Source organism: Platalea leucorodia (genome assembly GCF_965183815.1).
Source record: "Platalea leucorodia genome assembly, chromosome: 13".
NCBI lineage: Eukaryota > Metazoa > Chordata > Aves > Pelecaniformes > Threskiornithidae > Platalea > Platalea leucorodia.
The window spans coordinates 9,729,957-9,750,943 of NC_138835.1; the positions used below are offsets into that span (position 1 = coordinate 9,729,957).

General features: G+C 59.6%; 1 protein-coding gene across 1 annotated transcript; it reads right to left on the reverse strand.

The window, feature by feature from the left end:
* Positions 1 to 16,250: 16,250 nt before the first annotated feature.
* On the reverse strand, positions 16,251 to 19,695 carry SNAI1 (snail family transcriptional repressor 1). The gene is made up of 3 exons (XM_082326306.1): positions 19,604 to 19,695; positions 18,540 to 19,043; positions 16,251 to 17,331 (listed from the first exon to the last, which is right to left on the reverse strand). The coding sequence occupies exons 1-3, from the start codon at positions 19,680 to 19,682 to the stop codon at positions 17,150 to 17,152; spliced, it is 765 nt and encodes a 254-aa protein (XP_082182432.1). The 5' UTR covers positions 19,683 to 19,695; the 3' UTR covers positions 16,251 to 17,149.
* Positions 19,696 to 20,987: the final 1,292 nt, after the last annotated feature.

Sequence of the window (20,987 nt, forward strand, 5' to 3'; positions counted from 1 at the left end):
CACCCTCCCAGCCAGCATCCCCAGTCCCCGCGGTGCCCAAGGGCAGTGGGGTGCACAGCAGTGCTAGAACAGCCATGCCAGAACAGCCGTGCCTTTCCCCCAGTCATGCACAGCAGCTTCAGTATCAGGATTTCCACGTGCTCCCACCAAGCCACGAGGATTCCTCCTGCAGACCCCAGCCCTGAACCCTAAATCCCCCAGCCCGTCGCCGCAGGATGAGCTTGGCAGGACTCCTCTGCCCTCATCCCAGTGGTATCGGGGGTCTGCGTGAGGGTCACCCTGCCCAGAAAGGGCATGGCACAGCTTATCCAAACCCTGTGGGGACAATCCAGGCAATGGGGCCAGTTTGGTGACATTTTTACCTGCTTCTGTACCACTGGGTCCCCCATTGAGCTGGGGGGGGAAGACGGCACCCCGAGAAAGCATTTGTGCATTCGCATCACCAGCTGTGTGGGAAGGACACCCCCCTCCGCCCCCAGGAGCCGTATGGGTCCTTGCCCCAAGCTCCGCTTGCAGAGGGGGATGCTCAGCATCCCTGGGGAGCGGTGGCAGGCATCAGCTGGCCGAGGGGAGGCGAGGCCATGTGGGTCGCCCAGGAGGGTGAGGAATGTGTGGTTAGCTGGAGACGGCTCCTCCGCCAGGTTGGCAGCGGAGGGGACGGTCCCCCCCAGCGCGGCGGTGCCGGTGGTCCCCAGCACAAGCAGCCCTTTAAGGGCCGGCAGGTTGCACAGCTCAATCCTCCCTTGTTCTGACCCCACCGGCAGACCGGGGCGGCAGGCACCCGCGTCAGACCCAGGGTCATTTCCAAAGGTGGTATTTCTCTCCAGCCCTCCCTCTTAGAAAAATCAAACCCTTCCCAGCAGAAAGGGAGATGCTGGGCAGAAGCCTGTGAGAGGGGATAGCCGACAGCACCCGCTGGGGCAGGGACATGGGAGGTGGGATGTGGGACATGGGACACAAGGACCCTTCCTTCCAACAGACTCTTTGGGATGTCGGAATGGCTGTTGATGCTTATTAGGGTTAGTAAGTATTAATTATTAATAACTATAATACTTTGACTGCCTATGCATAAGATGCTTTTTTTTCACCCTTAAACTTCAAAGATCTTTAGAAAAAAACAGTCAGGTTCACTAAGGCTGTACTACAGATGGGGAAACTGAGGCAAGGAGGGGACTGAGGCCAGCACCGCGTCTGCCTGGCCAGCTGGCAGCACCGGGAGAGGGCTGGCCTGTGGGGACAGGGCACAGGGGCTCTCCCGGCGGCAGGAGAAGCCCCGGAGCTCTCGCCCCGTGGTGGGACTGGCTCTGAGCTCAGCTCGTAGCCTCTCCTCCTAAGCCCTGGATCAGGCTGCATTTCAAAAATGCTCTTAAGTGCTGCTGCAGCCCAGCTAGCGGGACGAGGACCTGGGGGGAAGATGTGGCGGGGGCCTGGCTGCAATCCCTGCAGGAGCCCGGGGATGCCAGCGAGATAATGAGAGGGGATGTTAAACATTACTGCAGTCACAGGGCTATTTATCTGACACGAACAGAGGCAGCCAGGAATCCTCCAGGGTGCACAGCTCAACTTAGACCCCATTAAAGTTCCTTTTATTCCCTGTGTTTTGGCTGACGTTAAAACAGCGCCTGAATTGCTCCTGCGGGAGCCGGCTTCCACGCCTGGCGTCAGGTCTGCTGCTCGTTCCGGCCAGCAGCCGTGGGGCTGGGCTGCCTCCGCTTCATCCGTCTCCCCTGTGCCCCCAGGTCCCCCCAGCACCCAGCCCCGGGCGGGCACAGCGGGGGCTGAGCGGGGCAGGGATGGGCAGCCCCAAAGGGCAGGGAACCGCAGGCGCGGGCAGGGCTCGCAGGAGCGGAGCTGATGTTCCCCTGTGACACCAGCCATCCCGGGACTCGGAGGGCTCCCGGCTCTGGCAGGGCTCTGCGGGACGAGGAGAAGAGCCCGAGCCTGGAGGGAGAAGCCGAAGAGGCCATTTTGCCAGGAGCCAGGCTTGAGCTGCCTGGAAAAGATCCTCCTGTGCTCTGAGATTTTCTGGAGGATTTTTTTTTTTCTATCCTGACACAGGAAAAAACCTGAAAAATTGCAGAGATCGCACTGTACCTGGGCAGGAGCACAAGAGGCTGAGCAGAGCCTCTTAACTGAAGAGCTTACCTTTCCAAGCAAAGCCTGTTGTGAACTAGAAACGTATTTAGTTTTGGGGGGGAGCACACCAAAATGAGACAATTTGGAAGCTTTCCAAATATTTTTTGGACCCCTGAGCTCCTGCCCCGTGCCTCCCCACCAGCCGCTTCTGGATGTGGCTTTGGGGCTACAAAATGACCATGGTCAGGGACAGCAGTGACATGGAGCTGCTTTATACGGCCACGCTTTATATGGCCAAGCCAGGTGCCCGCAGCAGTGCCGAGGGGATGCCGAGCGAGCGCAAGGTGCCACCACACCACCATCACCCACCGCTGCCCGCTGCCTGCACAGGTGAGCAGCAGCCAGGAGCCGTTCCCCGAGGCAGGGCAAGGCGGGAGGGCAACGAGGCAGGCAGAGGCCGGGGAATTCGCATTCAGAAGTGGAACAGACAATTTCCAAGCCGTCGTGTCAGTGCGCGGTGATGAGCCAGGGCTGCTTCAAAAGGAACCAGCTTTAAATGGATCAAGCCCTGAGCCAAAAGCATAAACACTAGGAGGAAGTTTGGCTAAAGTTAAATCATGTTTTATTTAAAAATCTCCCTCTCCCTGTTGTAAGATGGAAACTCTCCATCTGAAAAGTGAAACTAAGATTGGAAACAGTCCGCAGTCATTAAGTTTATGCTGCTTTTTTTTTTTCTCTCTGGCTTCTCAAGTAAAATATCAACTGGCTCCACTGTCAGGGACAGGAAACATTAGTAATAAGTTCATAGATTTACATTTTCCCCAGGGAAATACAGGAATATCAGAGATCAAAAGTTGGAGAAAGGAGTTATTTTTATACAGAGTGATTTGCAACCAGCATTCATTGGGGGGAGTAAATAAATTACAGGCCCTTCACTTTGGGGTTGTTTAAGTTCTTTTTCTTTAATGCCGTCCCTTTTAACTACCGTAGAGAGTCTGTCAGGACTTACACAGAGCAGAGAGACTTCCGCGCCTGCAAAAAGGGCTGTTTTCCAGCAAAAAAAAGTTAGTTGCTGCAATTAGTTGTCATAGGCAAACATCACGTATTGGCCCACGGGCAGGTGGGTGTCAGGGTGGCTCGGGGCAGGACAGGGGCTGGGCCAGCTTGGCACGGATAGGCAATGCAGGGAGATGGCTCTGCTGGCCAAAAAGGTGCTTTTTGGCCTGTTAGACCCAGCAAGGTGTACCCACGGGAGGGGACGCTGATGCCGGAGCTGGACGCAGCAGGATGCGCAGCACCGGGGCTGTTTGGATCTCGCCTCTGCCGCCGCCTGCCCCCATGGGCAATAAGAGGCCGCGATCAGGGCTGATTCAATCAGGGCAAGGCGATGGCCACGGGCGCCCTGCTCTCCAGGTGGGCAGGGACAGCCCCGCGGGCTTTGCTGCCGCCCGGGTTTGTCCTCGTCGCAGGTCGGGGGGTGGCTTGCAGCATCCCCGGCGCCTCGGGGTGCCCGCTCTCTCCTCAGGGTCCCTGCGCCGAGCTGGTGCCCCAGCCCGGGTACAACCACTGCTCCGTGCAGGTCCTGCCGCTGCAGCCCCTGCTCCCCTGGGAGCCGCACCACGGGGGACCGGGGCTGCTGGTGGCCGTGTCCCCCTCACCCTCCAGCTCACCCGCTGGGGCTGAACCGTGCCGGCAGGGCCTGGGGTGGCAGGGAGCCAGTCCCAGTTGTGGTGGAGACACTGGAAACTTTGACCAGGCATTTTGTCTCGTGTCATCAATTAAAGGTGAGGCACTCACTGGCTGGGCAGGATAATGAATGACGGTTTTAAGTACAACTGGAAAAACAATAAAATACTCTATTAGGGTGACACAGCTGTGAACAATGAACATTAAACAACTTCACGGCTAGCGGAGCTGCCGCAGCAACACTTAGCCCTGGCGTTTGATGGATTCCTGTTTGGAGTGCGCCTCGCAAAGCGACTCTCCATCCACCCCAGGCACAGAGGGCTGGGAACCGCTCTCTCCTTCTCCTGCTTAAAAATACATCCACATAAAACGCGCTTTAAGAATCCCTTAAGGTTCATTAATGTCACAAGCAGGGGAGGAGAAAAGAGTTGGAAGGCCTTGAAGTACATGTCGGAAACACTCCAGAGAAAACTGTAAATGCTGCTGGGATGAACTGCAGGCTCTGGAGGATCAGTTGCGCTGGAAGACTATTTATTTTCCAGTCTATTTTAAACACTGGACTGTTTCAGATAAGAGTTGCCTGTGGTGGCAGACAGGATCGTGGGACTGGTGTGCAGGAACTCATGCCAGATTCATTTCTGGGGAGTATTTCCTCCCTGCCTTGATAAATCTGCCTTGTCTGCTGTACCAGGTTACTTCCTTTGGAGTTCTCTCTCCTTATTATTACTTATTAAAATTGCCTGCAAATAGCACTTGGGCTTCATGCAACATCCTGTATGAACAATTCATCCTTCTCGTTATCTCGAAGCTGACAATTCCCACCAGGGCCAGAGAGGATGGGTGGAAAAATGCCTTGAGAAGAAACAGAAATGGCCATGCCTTATTGCGAGGCTGGAGAAACCGCACTGGGGAGACTGGAGAGGGCAGGAGATAAGTGGAGACTTACCCCCTTCAGAGACAAAACCATGAAAGGGAAGAAAACGAGAAGAAATGATGCCGGCAATGCTGATGAGCATCCTCCCTCGCCTGCTGGCGCTGGGGTCCTGGGCTGGTGTTCGGAGGGGTCAGTGAGCCCCCTGCGACCTGACCTTGCAGACTGCCCCCCCTTTGCCTAGATCTTATCTAGAAAATTGCTCTCAGGTTACACAGCTTCTTCGGTGCCGGGCTTTTAACTCCCTGGACAGTGACTGCAGACGGCAAACCCGCATCTTCCCTCTGCACCTCCCAACACGGCCTTGCAGGAGAGGCCCTGCCGGGGTCACCAGCCCCTGGACTTTGAAACTTTGCTGCATCCCTTTCTGCAGGGAAGAGATACGGCGTTTCGGTGACCCGGGGCCGCCTGGAGGGGGAAGGTTTGGGGAGTCGAGCTGCTGGCTGGAGCCGGATGCTTGTTCCTCCAACCAAATGGCATTAGTGCTGGGGATGCTGCACCGAGGATGGCTCTCCTCGCTGTCCTGGCCTACAGGGCTTCGTCCCCGGCAGTGCAAGCCATCAGGATGCAGCTCCCTGGCCCTCATCTCACACAGTCGTCTTGGCCTGATGGAGCCGAAAAGTTCAAGCTTGGCTCCCGCAAGTGCAGGGCATTGCCATCAGGGAAGCTGCACTTGTGTGTAAGACCATTTCCACCTTGAGCATCACTCATGGGGGACACAGAAGCAGCTCCCCTGGCTCCGTCCTGCCAGCCCTCCTCAGCCCAGGCTGGCAGCAGCCAGGTTGCATCCAGCCCCTCCACCGGCTCCCAGCCCGAGCCATCCCTGCCCAAAGCAAAAGCAGCCTTTGCTCCAGCATATGCCCTCCGTCCCCTGGCCCGGGCACCATGGCCCTGCTCGGAGGACGGTGCTGCCTGGCGCATGTGGGCTTAATCACAGAGCATCTGCTTCCCATTGCGGCCGCCCAGGGCAGGTTTCCCCTCGCAGCCTCCTGTGAGGGTGCTAATTTTATATACGCAAGCTGCCTTCAGCGCAGCCGTCGGGGTAGCTGCGGGGCTGGGCGGCAGCGCGGGGGGACGGAGGGCTCTGCCCTGGGCAGGGGGAGCAGGGTGGAGGGGGGCCAAGGCAGTGCCAAGGGGGAGAGGCTCCTGTTCCCACTGGGGCTATGGGGAAGCTGGAAGCAAGTCTCAGAGATGCTTGGCCTGGCCTGGCAGTGTGGAGGGGTGCCAGGGACTATTTTCAGAAACCTCTCTCGTGGTAACATCCCAAGCCCAGGGTAATGCTAGCCCGGTATCGCTGGCACAGGCTGACCCATCCAAAAGCCGGAGGGTTTTGCGAGACGAGTCCTCGCTGCTTGGCGATGGGCAGCCCCAGTGCCAGGCAGTCAGGCATCTTAACTAGCAGTTCCCAGCCACAGCTCGTAGAAAGGGCAAATGCTGCTGGTGCCAAACGACGGAAAACTCCTCCAGACGATTTGGAGAAGCCTCTGGAAAACGGTCTCTTCAAGGGAGCTCAATTTTGGCTTTCTAAATTGAGGCTCCCCAAATTGCTTTTGGAAGCATTAGCCATTATTATTTTCCTTCTTTCTGTCTAATCACAGTATTTTCCCCGACACTTGGTGATAACAGGCATCCAAGCGCTTCATGCCCCCAGGAGGGGCTGCGCACCGTCACCCTCCTCAGCTCCCACACTGTGTCGGTCACCACTACTGTACCAAGCGGTGCCACCACCCTCCATCCACGGGCAAGCGCAGGCGATGCCGAGCAAGAGGAGACCCGGCAGCACCTTAGCAAGAGGCAGGGGAGCGCTGCAAACCCAAGCACCGGGGCAGCCAGTGCGGGAGCTCGGTGCCGGGCGATGCCGAGGGTCCACAGACCCAGCCAAGCACCTGCCCACCTGCCTGCGGGAGGAGAGGCGAGAAGGAGGTGGCTGTGATGAGGTGGGGATAACCCCGTCACCGCGGCCAGGGGCTGCTGACAGCAGCGCGTCGCCCTCTGAGAGCACTTCGGGCTGTGCAAGGGAAACCTCAGAGCGCTTTGATCTGCGCTGGGGCTCCTTGATGTAAAGCAGGGATTGGGTGAAGGCGGCTGCGGGATGAGCCCTTTGGCTGCCACCTCTCCCAGCTGAGGAGGAACAGGGCTGGCTGCCCCAGCGGCGCCGAGCAGCGAGGCAGCGCTGCCCTCGCCAACGGGGACCGAGGGGGGACCCGAAATGCGTGTGCATGACTGGTAGGGCTGGGCTGTGCGGGGCTCAAAGGTCCTGGTGTCGTCTGCTTTAGGGGATGCTTTGCTTCCGCCTCTGCCCCACCTTGCAGAGCCGCCAAGGGCAATGGCAGACGGTCACGGTGCAGGGCTGGGGCCGGATCCTGCTTGGCAGAGCACCCCAGGCCCAGCACTGGGAGCCTGGCTGTGGGCTGACAGACCTTGCAGTGTCCGCAACCCATTTAATGGGGGAAAATGGGTCACGGGAAGCAAAGCAGCCAAGCCTGATGCAGCTGAGAAAGCTCGAGTCTCTGCCTTAGCTAGAACGAGACCATGCTGGCAAGACCCCACGCAGCCCAACAGCACATGGGGCCCTTGCAAAGAGTCCTTCATGGTGCACTGGAAATCCTCCCCCAGCATTGCACCCAGAGGCCAGTTTAAATACCTGATGGCGGCAGTTCCCCGGGTTAGCAACCAGCTCTCTTCTCCATCCTCCACCAAGAGCCAGCTAAACCCTGGGTGAAAACACACCCAGCAAGTGTCCACGCAAAACTCAGTCTGCAAACCTGCTCAGCTTCAGGCACTGCAAACCACCCCTGGAGAAAGTTTTCGTAGCAGAGCTGTGTGCGGGGCAGGCGGGCCACGCCGCCGGCTTGGGGTGGGACTGAGCACTGCGAATGAGAGCATCTTTGTGTGGCGCCGCTGACTGGCGTGGTGCATATGGTCCCTATTTATTTGACTTCTTTGCTGCTGGATCCCTTTCAGAATAGTTTTCTGCAATTACTTTAAGTTTCCCCAGTGCAGATTGGGAGTGAAACTTGTGCTTCAGGAGATAAACTGCAGACTGTTTGGCATCAAGGGAAGCTGTTAATTTGCCAGCAGCAGAGACAGAGGGAAAAAGAAAATGAAGAGAGATAATTCATTCCCATCGCAGCTTGGTTTTGAAAGAAAATAGGGGCTGTGGGCTGGAGAGACACAACTAGAGCTGGTTATTAATGGCTCAGTGCTGAGGCCAGGCCAGCAGAGAGAAACCCGCAGCCAGCTGAGCCCTGACCCGCAGATATGCAGGGCCAGCGGGTCCCAGGCCTCCCCGTGGGGCTGCCAGTGAGGGTGCCCTGGGAAGGTGCTGGTCCTGGTGCCCCTTCTTGTGTACTGGCTTGTCTGCTGGGCACGCCTGCTCCCCGCTGCCGGGCTCAGAGAGCTCCTTACAGCTACAGCATGATATTCCCCACTGTGCGTGGAAAAGAGCGCATGTGGAGATGATGCGCCACGACTGAGGATGCAGAGTCGGTGTCGGAGCTGGGATGCGATACCCGCACCTGCCCAGCTGTTCTCTGCACTGCCAACCCACCCTCGCTCAGTGCCACAAGGTGGTTTTGCAAGTCCCCCCCATCTGAGGCTCCTGCTGCAGTGGGGAAACAGCTCCAGGTGCCCAGGAGCCCGGGCTCGGGGCTCGGTGTGTGGGGCTCACGCGGGGACCGCTCTCAGCACGCCCCTGCCACGCTGGGCCGGCCGGCGGGGAGGATGCTCGCGGGGAGGATGCTCGGAGGGTGATGAGGGGAGGGCTGGGGGTGCCCCAGGCGTGGCTATGTGCAAGCGGCTCCTTGGCACGTGTGTGTGCCACGGACCCTCTCTGCTCTTCCGCTTATTGACGTTATCCTCTGGCTGTGAGCTGGAGCACGCCGGGAAAAGCTTTCTACATCTGCCTCCTCTGCACTCACAGCCTCCCCCATGCTCCCTCCCACCTTCCTTTATTTATGGGACAGCTATTTCCTTTTGGAGACAAGTAGCCAGTATTATGAAATGGCAAAAGGGTTTGAATGAAAACAAGGTGTTTGCTTAAATTGTGGAAGATTTGGACTTTCTGATGGGTGATGGCATGTGACGTCCCAGCCTTCCCTTCCTCCCCTGCAGCCGGCAAGGACTGCAGTCCCTGTCCCTCAGGCACGTGCCAGCCACTGTTTTGGCTCCTGGGATGCTCTGAAGACCGTTTGAGGGAAATCAGTTGCCATCTACCAGTGTCTGCATTTAAAAATTGGCACTCAGGTCCTTGCCTGAGTCACAAGTACTAATAACTATTAATTTTTCCAGCAAATGCAGGCCCCCCGTTGCTGCCCTCCAACCCAGTGGAAGCGATGATGGAAGGTTATTGCTTTAAAGTGAGGTTTTTGGGGGAAAATTTGGATGATATTGATCACAGACGGCAGCTGCTGTAACCAGGGCAGTAAACTTTCCTACCCCGGTACTTCTTTTGACCTAAAATAACTTCTGCGCTTAGGCTGCATCTTTCTGAAGTCTGAGCAATGGTTATATTTTATGGGGGAGGGAAAAACCCCAAGCCCAGCTCCTCCCACGGCAGCACGGCATGAAGGGGGCATCTGGCCGACGGGCGCCCTGGGGAAGGAGGACGTGGGATGGGTGAGGTGCCTGCGGGCTGGTGTCCTGCTGGGGGCTGCGGCAGGATGAGGCCTCAAGCGCCAGCCGTGTGGCAGCCTCGCACGGGGACATAGCTGAGGATGCTCTGTCCGTCGTGGTGGGGGGACTTGGGGGACCAGGTCCCTGCAGGGCGCAGGAGCCCCCTGGCTTCGAAGCCAACAGGTGGGCAGGACATGAGGAACAATTCCCAGCCCCGTGGTGCTACCCTGGCTGGGCACCTCTGCGCTGCCTGGGAGCTCCCTGCACCTCTGGGTTTGCTCTGCCGCTGCCTCAAATGGCAGCAAATAGCTTTATTTATAGAGGAAGGGCTCCGTTTCGCTTCCTGCCCCTCTCATCAGCGAGTCGCCGGCGGGGCGGGGGCAGCTCCCGCGCCGCTGTTGGCTTCTTGGTCCCACCGTTGGTGCTGACATCCTTTCCTGACACACATCGGTTTCCTGCACGTGGCTCTCGCTCCGCTTCCTACCCCACTTCAGTTTCCACTGAGCATTGCATGTCACAGAGCGGAGGAGGGGGGGGAAATCGAAAAAAAAAAGAAAAAAAAAAAGAAAAAAAAAAGAAAGGAAAAAAAAAAGAAAAAGAGCATCTTTTCAGCTTTTCTTTCTGCCCCCACTGTGGACTGAAGCGAGGTGCAGGCTGGACAGGCGATGCTCATCCCCAAGAGCATCCCTGGCACTGGCTCACCCATCACATCCAGCCAAGTGAGGAGAGGTCATGTCCTCAGCTGTGGTCGCCTATGGTTTGACTCCAAAACTCTTTTGTTCCCTGGTTAACAGCCTGATTTCTGAGGTTGGTGAGAAGGGCAGGTGCTCCGCACCCCTGCACATTCCCGAGCTGCTGGGGCTGGGCGCTGCTGCCCTCATCTCAGTTTTAGGGTGGCGGGGGGCAGCCCCGGCCACGGTGGTGGGATCGCTCCCCCCTGCCCGCCACGGAGCTGCTCTCCAAACCCGCTTTCTGCCTCTTCGGGAAAGCGGGAAAAGCGATCAATGCCTCCAGCCCTGTCTTTAGAAAGTGGATTAGGGCCACTGAATAGGAACTGTCTCTCTAATGAAGTGCTATAACCAACAGGCTAATTGAGTAATGACATAATGCAGGCCCTTCAAGCTCTTTATAACGGGCCATGACTCTGTGCCACGACACGCCGCCACTTCCTCGCCTTGCCCCGCTCTGCCTCCAGCGCATCGCCGGCAAAGGAGGCTTAACGTGCAGCACCGTCCTCCCCGGAGCGGCCACAGACAAAGTGTCGCCAGCATAACCCTGCGTGGAAAATGCGGAGGTGGAGGGGAACCCGGATTAATTAGCTCGGGAGACGCCAATCTCCTTGCATGTGAAATGTGAGCCTTTTTATTGAGAAAAGTAAAACAGGCCTCGCATTGCTTTCAGGGAGCCCAGTAAAACAGAAGGTGATCCATAAATATGTATGTTATGCTGGATTTAAAATACTTTCTGATGATTTTCTAGGCAGATCTCCAATAAGTTACAGCACAGCATTGCTATTGTAAAGCCGTCGGCACAGGCTGGTAACTCTTGCACTTCTTATTGTGGGGAGGACACGGGTCGCTGCTGTGCATGTGCTTGTGTCCCTTGTGCCAAACCGTTCATCCTCAGGTGAAGAAATTAAATATAAGGTGTTATGGCTTTCATTTTTAACCCACTGCCATTAATGGAGCTCTGGCGAGGGTGTCTCTGCAGAGGGGCTCCGTGGCTGCTCCTGGCTGTTTGCTCAGTGTTACCCATCTGCCTGCACCGGCCCGGGGACAGCGACCCGCTCCCAGCCCACACGAGATTGTACCTGCCAGGGGGGCAGTGCCAGCGGCCCCCAAACCTTTCCCCATCATCGGGACCGGCTGAGAGCGAAAGAAGAGAAACAACCGTTTAACCCACAACAGTATTGCGCTTGCCCGTCCCTCCGTGGTCTCCCAAACCCCCCCAAGTGCAGCTGGGTGCTGCCTGTCCTCTCGCTGGCCACAGCCGCTGCCATGACATTGGTGCAGGGGACATAAATAGTTGGAGGGTGAGACAGCCCTGGGAAGGTGTTTCTCAACCCTGTGGGGTGAGCGGAGCAGCCCCACGTGCTCGGGGCAAGGAGTTTGTGCTCGCTTTGCCCAGGAGAAAGCCGGCCTCCGCTGGGAGGATTTATGGCCTGATTTCCCAGCCAGCGAGGCGCGCGCTGGCGCTGTTTTGGCAGGCGGCCGATGCTTCGCTGGGGCACGGTGCAGCCCTGGGGCGGGCATCACCCCTCGCCCCGCCGGCGCGGGGGCAGGCAGGGAGAGGCTCGCAGGCAGCGTGGCTGGGGAGAGGCGATGCCCTCGGCAAGGCGAGCACAGCCGGCGGCAAGACCCTGGTGATGCTGCAATCCAGACCGCCTGCATCTGCAGAGAGAAGTCATCTTTATTTTAATCCTTCGGCCTCGCTCCCCTTCCCCAGGTCTCCCTGGCTCCATCTCTCTGCATTTGCCATGCTCTTTGTCTCCATGGGAAGACTCGCACCTCCCCAGCCCCACGCTATCAGTTCATCATCCGATTAAAGATTAATTTGAGATTATAGCTCGTGTCAATAGCCCAGAGCTGGAAAAACAATAGCTACACCTGCAGCTTGTTTGTGAACCCCGCTCCTTATGGCGAGCTGTTAATGGACGGAGGCTTTCACAGGACTGCCTGTTGACAGGGGCTCGCTCAGCCTGCACCGGCACCTGCCGCCCTTCTTGCCCAGCCGAGGAGAAGTGTATACATCTTCCAAGGCCTCCCACAGTCCCAGGTATCTCGAGGGGAAACCTGTGTTGTCTCTGCTGATTGCCCCACGAGCCGTCCTGGCTTCTGCCACAAAGCTCCGGTCATTCCCTTCCCCAAATCAGAAACAGCCGTCCAGCGATTGACTTTAATAACGGGCTTTTCCCTGGATCCTGCCTGGTTTCTGTTTGTTTATTCAGCTTTTTCTAGGCAAGGTAAGAGCCAAAAGAAGAATTAGGCTGCTACGCTTTGTAGGGGCTGAGCTTTGGCTGCCTGCTCCTGGGGCTGCACGCTCAGATGCTGGAAACTCTCCTCCAGAGGCTGCGGGGGATCTGGGACAGCACGAGGAGAACATTTCTATCAGACAGTTTTGCAGCGACAGGAGAAGAAAGTGGAAAATTTTTTCCTTCCTACTGCCCTGGAGGAGGGGGGAGGCATTTTGGGAGGCAGTGGCAGGGCTGTCCCCTATCCAGCGCCGGGTCCTCGCCTCGAGGTGAGCTCTGTGGGGAGCCCCCAGCTCAGCCGAGTATGAGGCAGGCTCGGTGTGTTCCTTGTGTTTAAACGCTTTCCAGCCCTTTTTCTTTTTCCCTCTTTCCTCTTCCCCCTGCCCGGGTGCCCCATGGGGGGTTTCCCAAGGACTTTGGGTGCAGAGTGGCCCTGGAGCTGCTCTTCGCCCTCACTGCACCAGGGCCAGGCGTGCCTCATGCCCGTCCCCGAGAGAGATGGGGACAGAAAGGAGTGGAAAAGGCAATTTTGGGAACTGCAGCCCCCAAATCACCAAGCAGATGAAGCTTAGCCTTTGCAAAGGTGGCTGTAATCCACCCACTTCCCTTCTCGTCCCCTCTGGGATGCTCCGGATGCCTGCAGAGACAGGATGATTTCAAACAGTGGCGTGGAAGCCCTCAAGCCCTTTTTAACCCAGTATCTCTGCGTGGGTCTGCCCCAGCTCTCTGCCCCAGCGGGGTCCCACGGCAGGGTGGGTTTTCCAAACACCCTTAATTCTGCATTGGGTCAGGGGTGGGGGGGGGGGAAACTAGTCCTCTCTGGGAAGAAAAGGCACTTTGTGGTTTCCCCGGAGCCTTTGAAAGGGCTCCAGGAGCCGAGGGGACGTACGTGCTTGTTTAAAGGTCCTGTGGAGGTCCGTGGAAATTAAACGGCGGAGTTCAAACGCTCGACGCCGTGGCCGTGCCGCCGCCCGGGGAGCGCGGCAGCCCGGAGCCGGCACAGCCCGCACCCCGGCACCACGGCCCCTGCCAGCGGGGCCCCCCGCTACCTGCCGGGTGCTTGATTGAATCCCGGCTTTTACGAGCGCTGACACCGTAATCTGTTACAGATGGTCACACAAGGTGGTCACCAAATGGTTCCTCCCGTTAATCGCCGGCTGCCCCCTTCCCGCCACCCCCACCACCGAAACTGCAGCCTGCGCTACCTGGATGAAACAGCCGGGCTGCAGGCAGCAGCTTTACGGTGTGTTTAGTTCCTGTGGCATTAAAACAGAGAGGGGGAAAAAACAGGGAAAAAAACTGCTGAGGTTTCGTCATGAACCCTCTGGCTTCGCTGTGCAGCTCTTGTTGCCTGGGAAAGTGCAGGGGACCAAGGGCAGGGGACCACGGCACTCTGCCAGCTGCCCTTGCTGCCAGGGGTGCTGCTCTGGGGGGTTTCCTTCAGAAACTGAAATGAAAAAGCAATTGCAACTCATCATCAGGCCCAGCTCCTGGATGCAGTTCTCCATCACAGAGCCCCAAAGGTGTATGGGGCAGAGAAAGGGTAGAGGGGATTGCCCATCTATGCAGCAAGTTCGAGCTGGACACAAGGGTGTCCTTGTCGTGGGCCCCAGCCTCTGCTCACCCCAACAGCCCTTGGTGTAGAAGTAAGAAATATTTTTGCAGCAGGAAAATGAGCAGCCGGTCAGAAGAGGAGGGATCTGGGCCATGGCCGTCACCCTGAGACAGGGCAGCAGCTGGTCCAGACCTGGGCGTAACTCGGGGAGGTCAGAGGCATTGCCCCAAGCTGCGGGACAGCATCTGGGCGGCCGTGGGTCCCCAGGGCACAGGGTGCTCCTGTCTGAGCAGCCGCGGGTCCCCGGGGTGCAGGGTGCTTGGGCAGGGCAGGGAAGGGAGCAGATGCAGCAGCAGCCCAAGTGCCAGTGGGCTGTGCTTTTGTGATTCAGAACAGGCAGCATTTCTTTTTTCCAGTGTTTTAAGGCTGCATTTGTGTTTGAATGCCAGCAGGATTTGTCAGTCGGAGCCTAGGCTGTCCTCCACCCGTTTTATACCTTCTCTCTAAAAGGCTTGCATCCCAGCCAGGCTCTGGACAAAGCCAGGAACACAACTGAGAGCAGGAAAGATTGCTAAGGAGGAGGTTTCTCACAACTCTCATCGTCTGCCTAACCAATATTAGTCGAAGCCCATTGAGAGGGAGCTGGCAGGGTTCCCCAGTGGGTGCCAGCACAGGGACGAAGCAACAGCCTGAATGACACTGGAAAGGGTCCCCATCCGAATCGGTGACAGCCATGACACGCGTGGATGGGGGTAAGGCACAGCCTGTGCCGTGCAGTTGGATGCACGTTGCAGGGCCCTAACGCTAAGCAGCAACCGAGGGCTCTCGCATGTCAGAGCCGCAAAGCCGACACCAACCCCGGCTGGCGCGACAGCCTGCGCCGCCTCGCTGGCAAGCAGGGCTCGGCGGGCCTCTGCTCCCTGCTTACCCACTCCTCAACCCTCCTTTCCAGCTCCTGCAGGTGGTCCGTTCTCAAAATTGGTCTTTTTTTAACTATTTAGCTGCTTTTGCGGCTCCAGGATTTTATGGATGGAAAGCTGAAAGTAATTAGTGCCCCTCCCCCGCTTCCTGTTGGGAAAAGGAAGAAAAAAGCGCACACAAGAGCAAACCCAAAACTTCCTGCCCTGCTTAATAATCAAGTAATGAGTCCAGCCCGGCTGGGAAAGTCAGTTTATACTGGGTGAGCTCTTAATTAAAGAAGGACCGAGCAGCAGCTCTGCTCACTTTTACAGCCACACACATCTTCCTGCTCCGTAAGCGCCCCTGGGAGAGGCGCGGGGAGCCGGACGCCGGCCGGCCGGAGCGGGGATGAGTGCTGGGGGCTGCGTGCTTTTACTCTCTGGTTAAAAGCAATGTCCTGGACATGGGACTGAGGAAATGTGGGAGGAAGAAGGACAAAATCTCAACCCCTGGGGGAGGCAGGTGGCGAGAGCGGCTGCCTTGTCCCTGAAGCACCCCGGATTCGGAGGTGGCTGGGAAGGTGCAAGGCAGGTGGTTTGGGGCATTGGGACCGTTTCATTATGGAAATCCTAGAGGCAGGTACCTGGGGTATCCTGGAGCACCTGCCCCTCGGTCCCCTCCCGGCTGTGGGCACGCAGGGGACAGCCTTACCCACACTCGCTGAAGGGCTCTGCGGTGACAAGAGGATGTGTCACCTCTGCTGCCACACCACCCACATGGGGTCACCCACCCGGAGGCTCAGCTCACCGAGGTGCCTGGAGCTTTAGCCATCCCCGGGGAGGCTCAGGAGCCTGCCAAGAGCCGGAGGCAGCCCCAGCGCAGCGGTCCCCCATGCTGCAGCACAGACCCGCTCCCCAGGGAGTGCTGGGGGACGCGGCCGGGCTGTGGGTGCTCCAGTAGCCCCGTGGGGAAGCCAGCACCCACCCGGGCAGGCTGGGAGGGGCAGGGCAAGCCCTTGCACTTTCCCACGCGGAGCCAGGGAGATGCACTGCACCCCCAGCAGCCTGACCCCCCCAGCAGCCTGACCCCCCCCCAGCAGCCTGGTCCCCCCAGCAGCCTGACCCCCCCCAGCAGCCTGGTCCCCCCAGCCTGCCTCACCGCACAGCTGCCCCCTCCCCAGCCCTTGGCCAGGAACTGACTCAGCCTGCCTTTTCCTCTCCCGAGAGGCAACTGCTCTGCAGATCCCCTCCCGTGAATGCCACTTGCCGGTCACCTGCAGCCAGAGGCCAGGAGAGCCGAGCCCAGCACCCAGCCGAGCCCAGCACCCCCACCCAGCCCAGCACCCCGGTCCCCGCAGCACAGCAGAGAGCCACAGCACTCCCCACTCACACCCGCTGCCGCACATTCACCCTAAGCACCCACAAAACCCTATTATAAATTAACCATTTTATTGAATATCAATAAACTGTATATAATTATATAAAAAGTTTCATCAGTACAAAATTGTGGCACAAAAATATAAATACCAGTGTACCTTTGAAATGTAAACATCCTCTTTGTAATGATTCCATGAAAACAATGTCCAAAGAAAGATGCATTCAGGAGGCACCTGTCAATACCCATAAATAGGGCTTTTGGCACACACCTGTCGATGGGCAGCCTTGGGACAGGCCACCATTGTATCGGTGACAAGTGCCTGCTATTAGTCACAGTCCTCTTGAAAAGCAGTTGTTAAGAGTCATATTAACAGGTGCTTGAGTGCATAGCTGCTCTGTAAACAGGGTTGGTGTTTGAAATGGCTACCCGTGCCTTTTATGGACACTGTTAATCTCGCAGGCATTGCAAATTGTCATTGTGCTGGGGAGAAGCAGCTGCTTCACAACTACTGGGATACTGTATTATTGCATAGTTACACCTTCTACAGGCGGGGTATATACACTCGGGGCGGGGGGGGAACGTTTTGTCCTTCATTAAAAAAATATTGGTTCTTAAAAGTTACCAAGTGGTTACGGTAAAAAAAAAAACAACAAACACACACACACACACACAACCCCCCCCCAAGCTACATGGTCGCAATGTTTGATACTGGCGGTGGGGCCAGGGTGCGGGTCCGACCCTGCAAGGTGCCGAGTGCCTGCGGCAAGCGGGGGCCCCTGCCGAGGGGCTGCGCCCCCCGGGCTTCGCCACTCGCTGTGCCCCGGGTCCAATCCTGCCCCCTCAGAGGCCGGGGTGGGATCAGGATCAGGCCTTCGCATCGCACAGGAGGCACCCAGCGAGGAGTGTGAGGGTCTGCAGGGCCGGAGTAGCTGCGTCCGGCCCGGTGCACGCTGCGATGGCGATGGAGGAAACTAACTCCTACAGAAACTAGTTATTATATAGGTATTTGCGTGGTGAGAGGCCTGGGGGAGCCGAGTCCTCAGCGAGAGCCGGAGCAGCCCGTCTCTTCGTGCTTGTGGAGCAGCGACATACGGGAGAAAGTCCGGGAGCAGGTTTTGCATTGGTACTTCTTTACATCTGAATGGGTCTGCAGGTGGGCTCGGAGATTAGAGCGGTCAGCAAAGGCCCGGTTGCAGTGTGTACAGGAAAAGGGCTTTTCACCTATGGGACAAAGAGAAACGCTCCCAATTAACCAGTGCATCAACACATGGGGAATATCAAAGAAGGAGCCATTCATTAGCCAAAGTTTGTGAAGAGCACAGTGAAAAGAAGTGCTGGCTGTTATTGTTCGGAGGGAAAGCCGGGCGAGGTATGTACAGCATTCGCTCCGGGGAAAGCCGCGGGCTTGGGAATTTCCTACTCCCAGCAAAACCTCTCCTACGAACCACGGAAAATTAACGCTGGGAACATCTGCAAGCAGCAAGGCGGTTGCCCGTACAAACGAAGACAAGATTCGTCTCCTGGCCGGAGCCAAGCGCCCCGTTCGCGGAGGCAGGAAAGCCGAGCACTACGTGTTAATGAGATCATAGCAGGCAGCGGCTGGCAGGCGCCAGCGCCAGGGCCAGTACAGCTATTTCCTCCGCCGGACCCGCGCTCCCCCTTCTCCCGCCGGCTCGCATTGAAAAGCCTGGCCAGGGCGAATTCCTCCCAGAAAGCCTCTTTTGGAGGAAACAAATGCGTATGCTCAATTTGGAAAGCACAATTAAGTCTTCCCGGCTTCCTTCAGCCAGCATCTTTAGTACGTTAAGAGGGTGTGAAATCAGTGCCAAGGAACAATTACACCGTCCCCGCAGCCCCACAAAGGATGCTCGGGGGATGCATTGTAGGGGCGGCCGGGGGGGCCGCAGCTGCGGCACCCGGACCCGCACCAACAGGTGCGGGGGGTCCCGGCACCTGCCCGCGGGCCTCGCCGGGCCGCACCTCGGCAGCGGGCGTGCTTTGAGCTCAGCTCGTCGCCACCGGGCAGGGTGGCGGGTTGGAGGCCACGGTGATGGGCCGCCGGCTCTGGGCTGCTGCCCCGGCTGGGCAGCCTGGCCCGGGGCCCTCGGTGCGGGCAGGGAGGGATGCTTCGGGCATGGCGGTGCACAGGGAGGGAGCGCCACAGCGGTCTCGTAGCCCCAATTTATGAAATTGAGCCGAAGTGTGTGGCCTCACAGCGGCACAGATTTACAAGCCGAGCCTTGACCCCGCACTCGGTTCCAGCCAAGAGGATATTTAAAGGATGTTTTAGAGAGATGTGCCAAGGGGGTTTGGGAAGCCCTTATCTTCCCAGATAACACCCGGCCCGCCGATTCGCTGAGGGCCGCGGAGCTGGGAAGCGGGAGGCGATAAGGGAGGGAGGGAGGGAGAGGGGCGAGAGCCGGCGTTACCGGTGTGCGTGCGGATGTGGCCCTGCAGCAGCCAGGGCCGGGAGAAGGCCTTGCCGCACATCTTGCAGACGCAGGGCAGCGTGTGGCTCCGGATGTGCATCTTGAGAGCCCCCAGGCTCACGTACTCCTTCTCGCAGTACTTGCAGCTGAAGGATTTCCTGGCCTGGGCGTCGCAGTGCAATTGCTTGTGCTTGGAGAGCCCGGCGAAGGTGGAGTAAGCCTTGGCACACTGGGCGCAGCGGAAGCGCTCGGCGGCGGCGGGGGCCGAGGCCGGGCTGGGGGGCCCCGAGCTCTTGCCTTCATCCTCCTCGCTGGAGAGCGCCGTCAGGTCCAGGGCGGGGGCCGCGCCGCCCGCCGCCTCGCTGCCCGGGCCGCCCGGGAAGAGGCTGGAGAGCAGCCCCGCGTCCCACACCAGCGGCGGGTAGTAGGCACCGGGGCCCAGGACCTCGGGCGGGGGGATGACGGGCAGCGGGCACGTCTCGTACAGCAGCGGGGCGGCCAGCACTGCGGGAGGCGGCAGCGCTCAGCGGGGGCCCCCATGCTCCCCGTGGGAACGGGGGCCCCGACCCACCCCCGGGGGGGCTCCGCACCCGGGAGAGCGGGGTACCCAGCCCATCCCCGCGGCAATGGGACCCGACCCCAGGCCGTCCCGTGGGAGCCCCGCGTCCCCCACCCCGGAGCCGGAGGGGCAAAGGGACCCCAGCCCATCCCACGGGGGCCCGGAGCCTCAGCCCACCCCGGGGCAAAGGAGACCCCCACCCCACGGGGGCTCTGCTGCGAGGGATGGGGCGAAGGAGACCCCGCGCCCCTGCCCAGCCCGCGGGCGAGCCCCCGGCGCCTCCGCCCACCCCGGGGTACCAGGGGGCGGCCCCACATCCCGAGACACGGGGGACCCCGCGCCCCGTCCCACCCGAGATGCACGGAATTGCAGCCAAACACCCCTGCAAAGTCAGTCACCCACCGCTCCCGCGTGGGGCGACCAGGGGATCCCGCACCGAGCCCCCGCGCCACCCCGCGGGGCGCCCCACGTGCGGGGCCCGTCCCGCCGCGCCCCGTCCACGCACCGGCCTGGCTCTCCAGCTCGCTGTAGTTGGGCTTCTTGCTGGCCGAGAAGTGCTTCTTCACCAGGAAGGAGCGCGGCATCTTGCAGCCCCGGTGCCGCCGCCCGCTGCGGGGCCGCCGCGCCGCCGCGCTCGTTAATATGGGCCCGGGGCCGGGGGGGCGGCGCGGGGGCGGGGAGGGCGGTGCGGGGCCGCCCCCGGGGCCCGGAGCCAATGGGCCGGGCGGGGCGGGGGCCCGGCAGGTGTCGGCCCCGCCGCCGTCGGTGGGCCGGGCCGGGGGGGGGTTGCCCACGGGGCTCCGCTCCGGCGGGGCGGCCGCGCTGCCGGCCCCGGGGCCGCTGCCGCCGCTGCTGCCGAGCGAGGGAAGCAGGGCACGGAGCCATGCGACAGAGCCGCGGCCTCTCCGCCCCAGCGGTCCCCGGGCCCCCCACGCGTGGCTGCCCTTGGCCCTGCCCCACTGCGGCGCAGATTAGGACAAGCCGCCGCCGTGCCCCGCTGCCCCGCAGCACTGCCGGGACGCAGCCCGGCGGGGGGAGCGCGTTGCACCGCAGGTTATTGATCCTCCGAGAAGAGGCAATGACTTGCAGAGGAGCAGGATGGATGCAGCACGGCCCTCACTGACCCCCTCCCCGAGCCAGGGCTCAGGAGCACCTGCCCGGACATGCTTCTCCCTCCTGCCGGGCAGGTTTCAGGCAGCGCAGCCTCCCCTAGCAAGCAGCCGTCTGGTTTTCTTCCCTCCTGCCTTCCCCTGACTCCTTCCCCACGGGCCCGGCAGTGTGGGTCAAACAGCCCCAGTGGGGCACACGCTCCCTTTGGCTTTCCGCTCCCCAGGGGATGCGTGCCCACGGGAAGGTGCCCAGGCCTTGCCAGCGGCGGCTGGGGCAGTGGGGAGCAGAGCCGGAGCGCTCCCCCAAGCCTGGCAGTTCAAAAGCCCAACCCGGGCTTCCAGCTCACCCCATCCCTCCAGCTCACGTGGGGATTTCCCTGCTGGAAGGGCTCAGGGCATGGGTCCAGCCACCTGCTGCAGGAGCCACGCTCAGCTCCGGGCCAAGACAGCTGCTGGCGGTGGGCGGCTGCGGGAGGAGGAGGAACGGGACCTGCTGGGAATGCCTCCTCGCTCCCGGCCAGCGCCCGGCCCTGCCACCCGAAAAAGGGTCCGTGGAGCTGGGCCACTCGTGACTCAGCCGTCACACACCGCTCCGCCAGCCGCCGCTGACCACACGTTACTGTTTAGCCACAACCCGCATGAAATGCAGAAGTGGGGAGCAAAGCTTTCCACTGGCACAGCTGCAGTGCAGGGGGCTGAGCTCCCTGTCAGTCTTTCCTCAGGGCAGAACAGCTTGGGAAGCTTGTCCTGCCAGCCACACGCAGTCCTGCGGAGACCAGA

Excerpts from the sequence above, each read along its gene's own strand:
- SNAI1 (XM_082326306.1), bottom strand. The coding sequence starts at position 19,682 with ATGCCGCGCTCCTTCCTGGTGAAGAAGCACTTCTCGGCCAGCAAGAAG. Across the intron at positions 19,044-19,603 it reads CGAGCTGGAGAGCCAGGCCG|TGCTGGCCGCCCCGCTGCTG; the intron begins GTGCGTGGACGG and ends CGCCTCCCGCAG. Across the intron at positions 17,332-18,539 it reads CCACATCCGCACGCACACCG|GTGAAAAGCCCTTTTCCTGT; the intron begins GTAACGCCGGCT and ends TTTGTCCCATAG.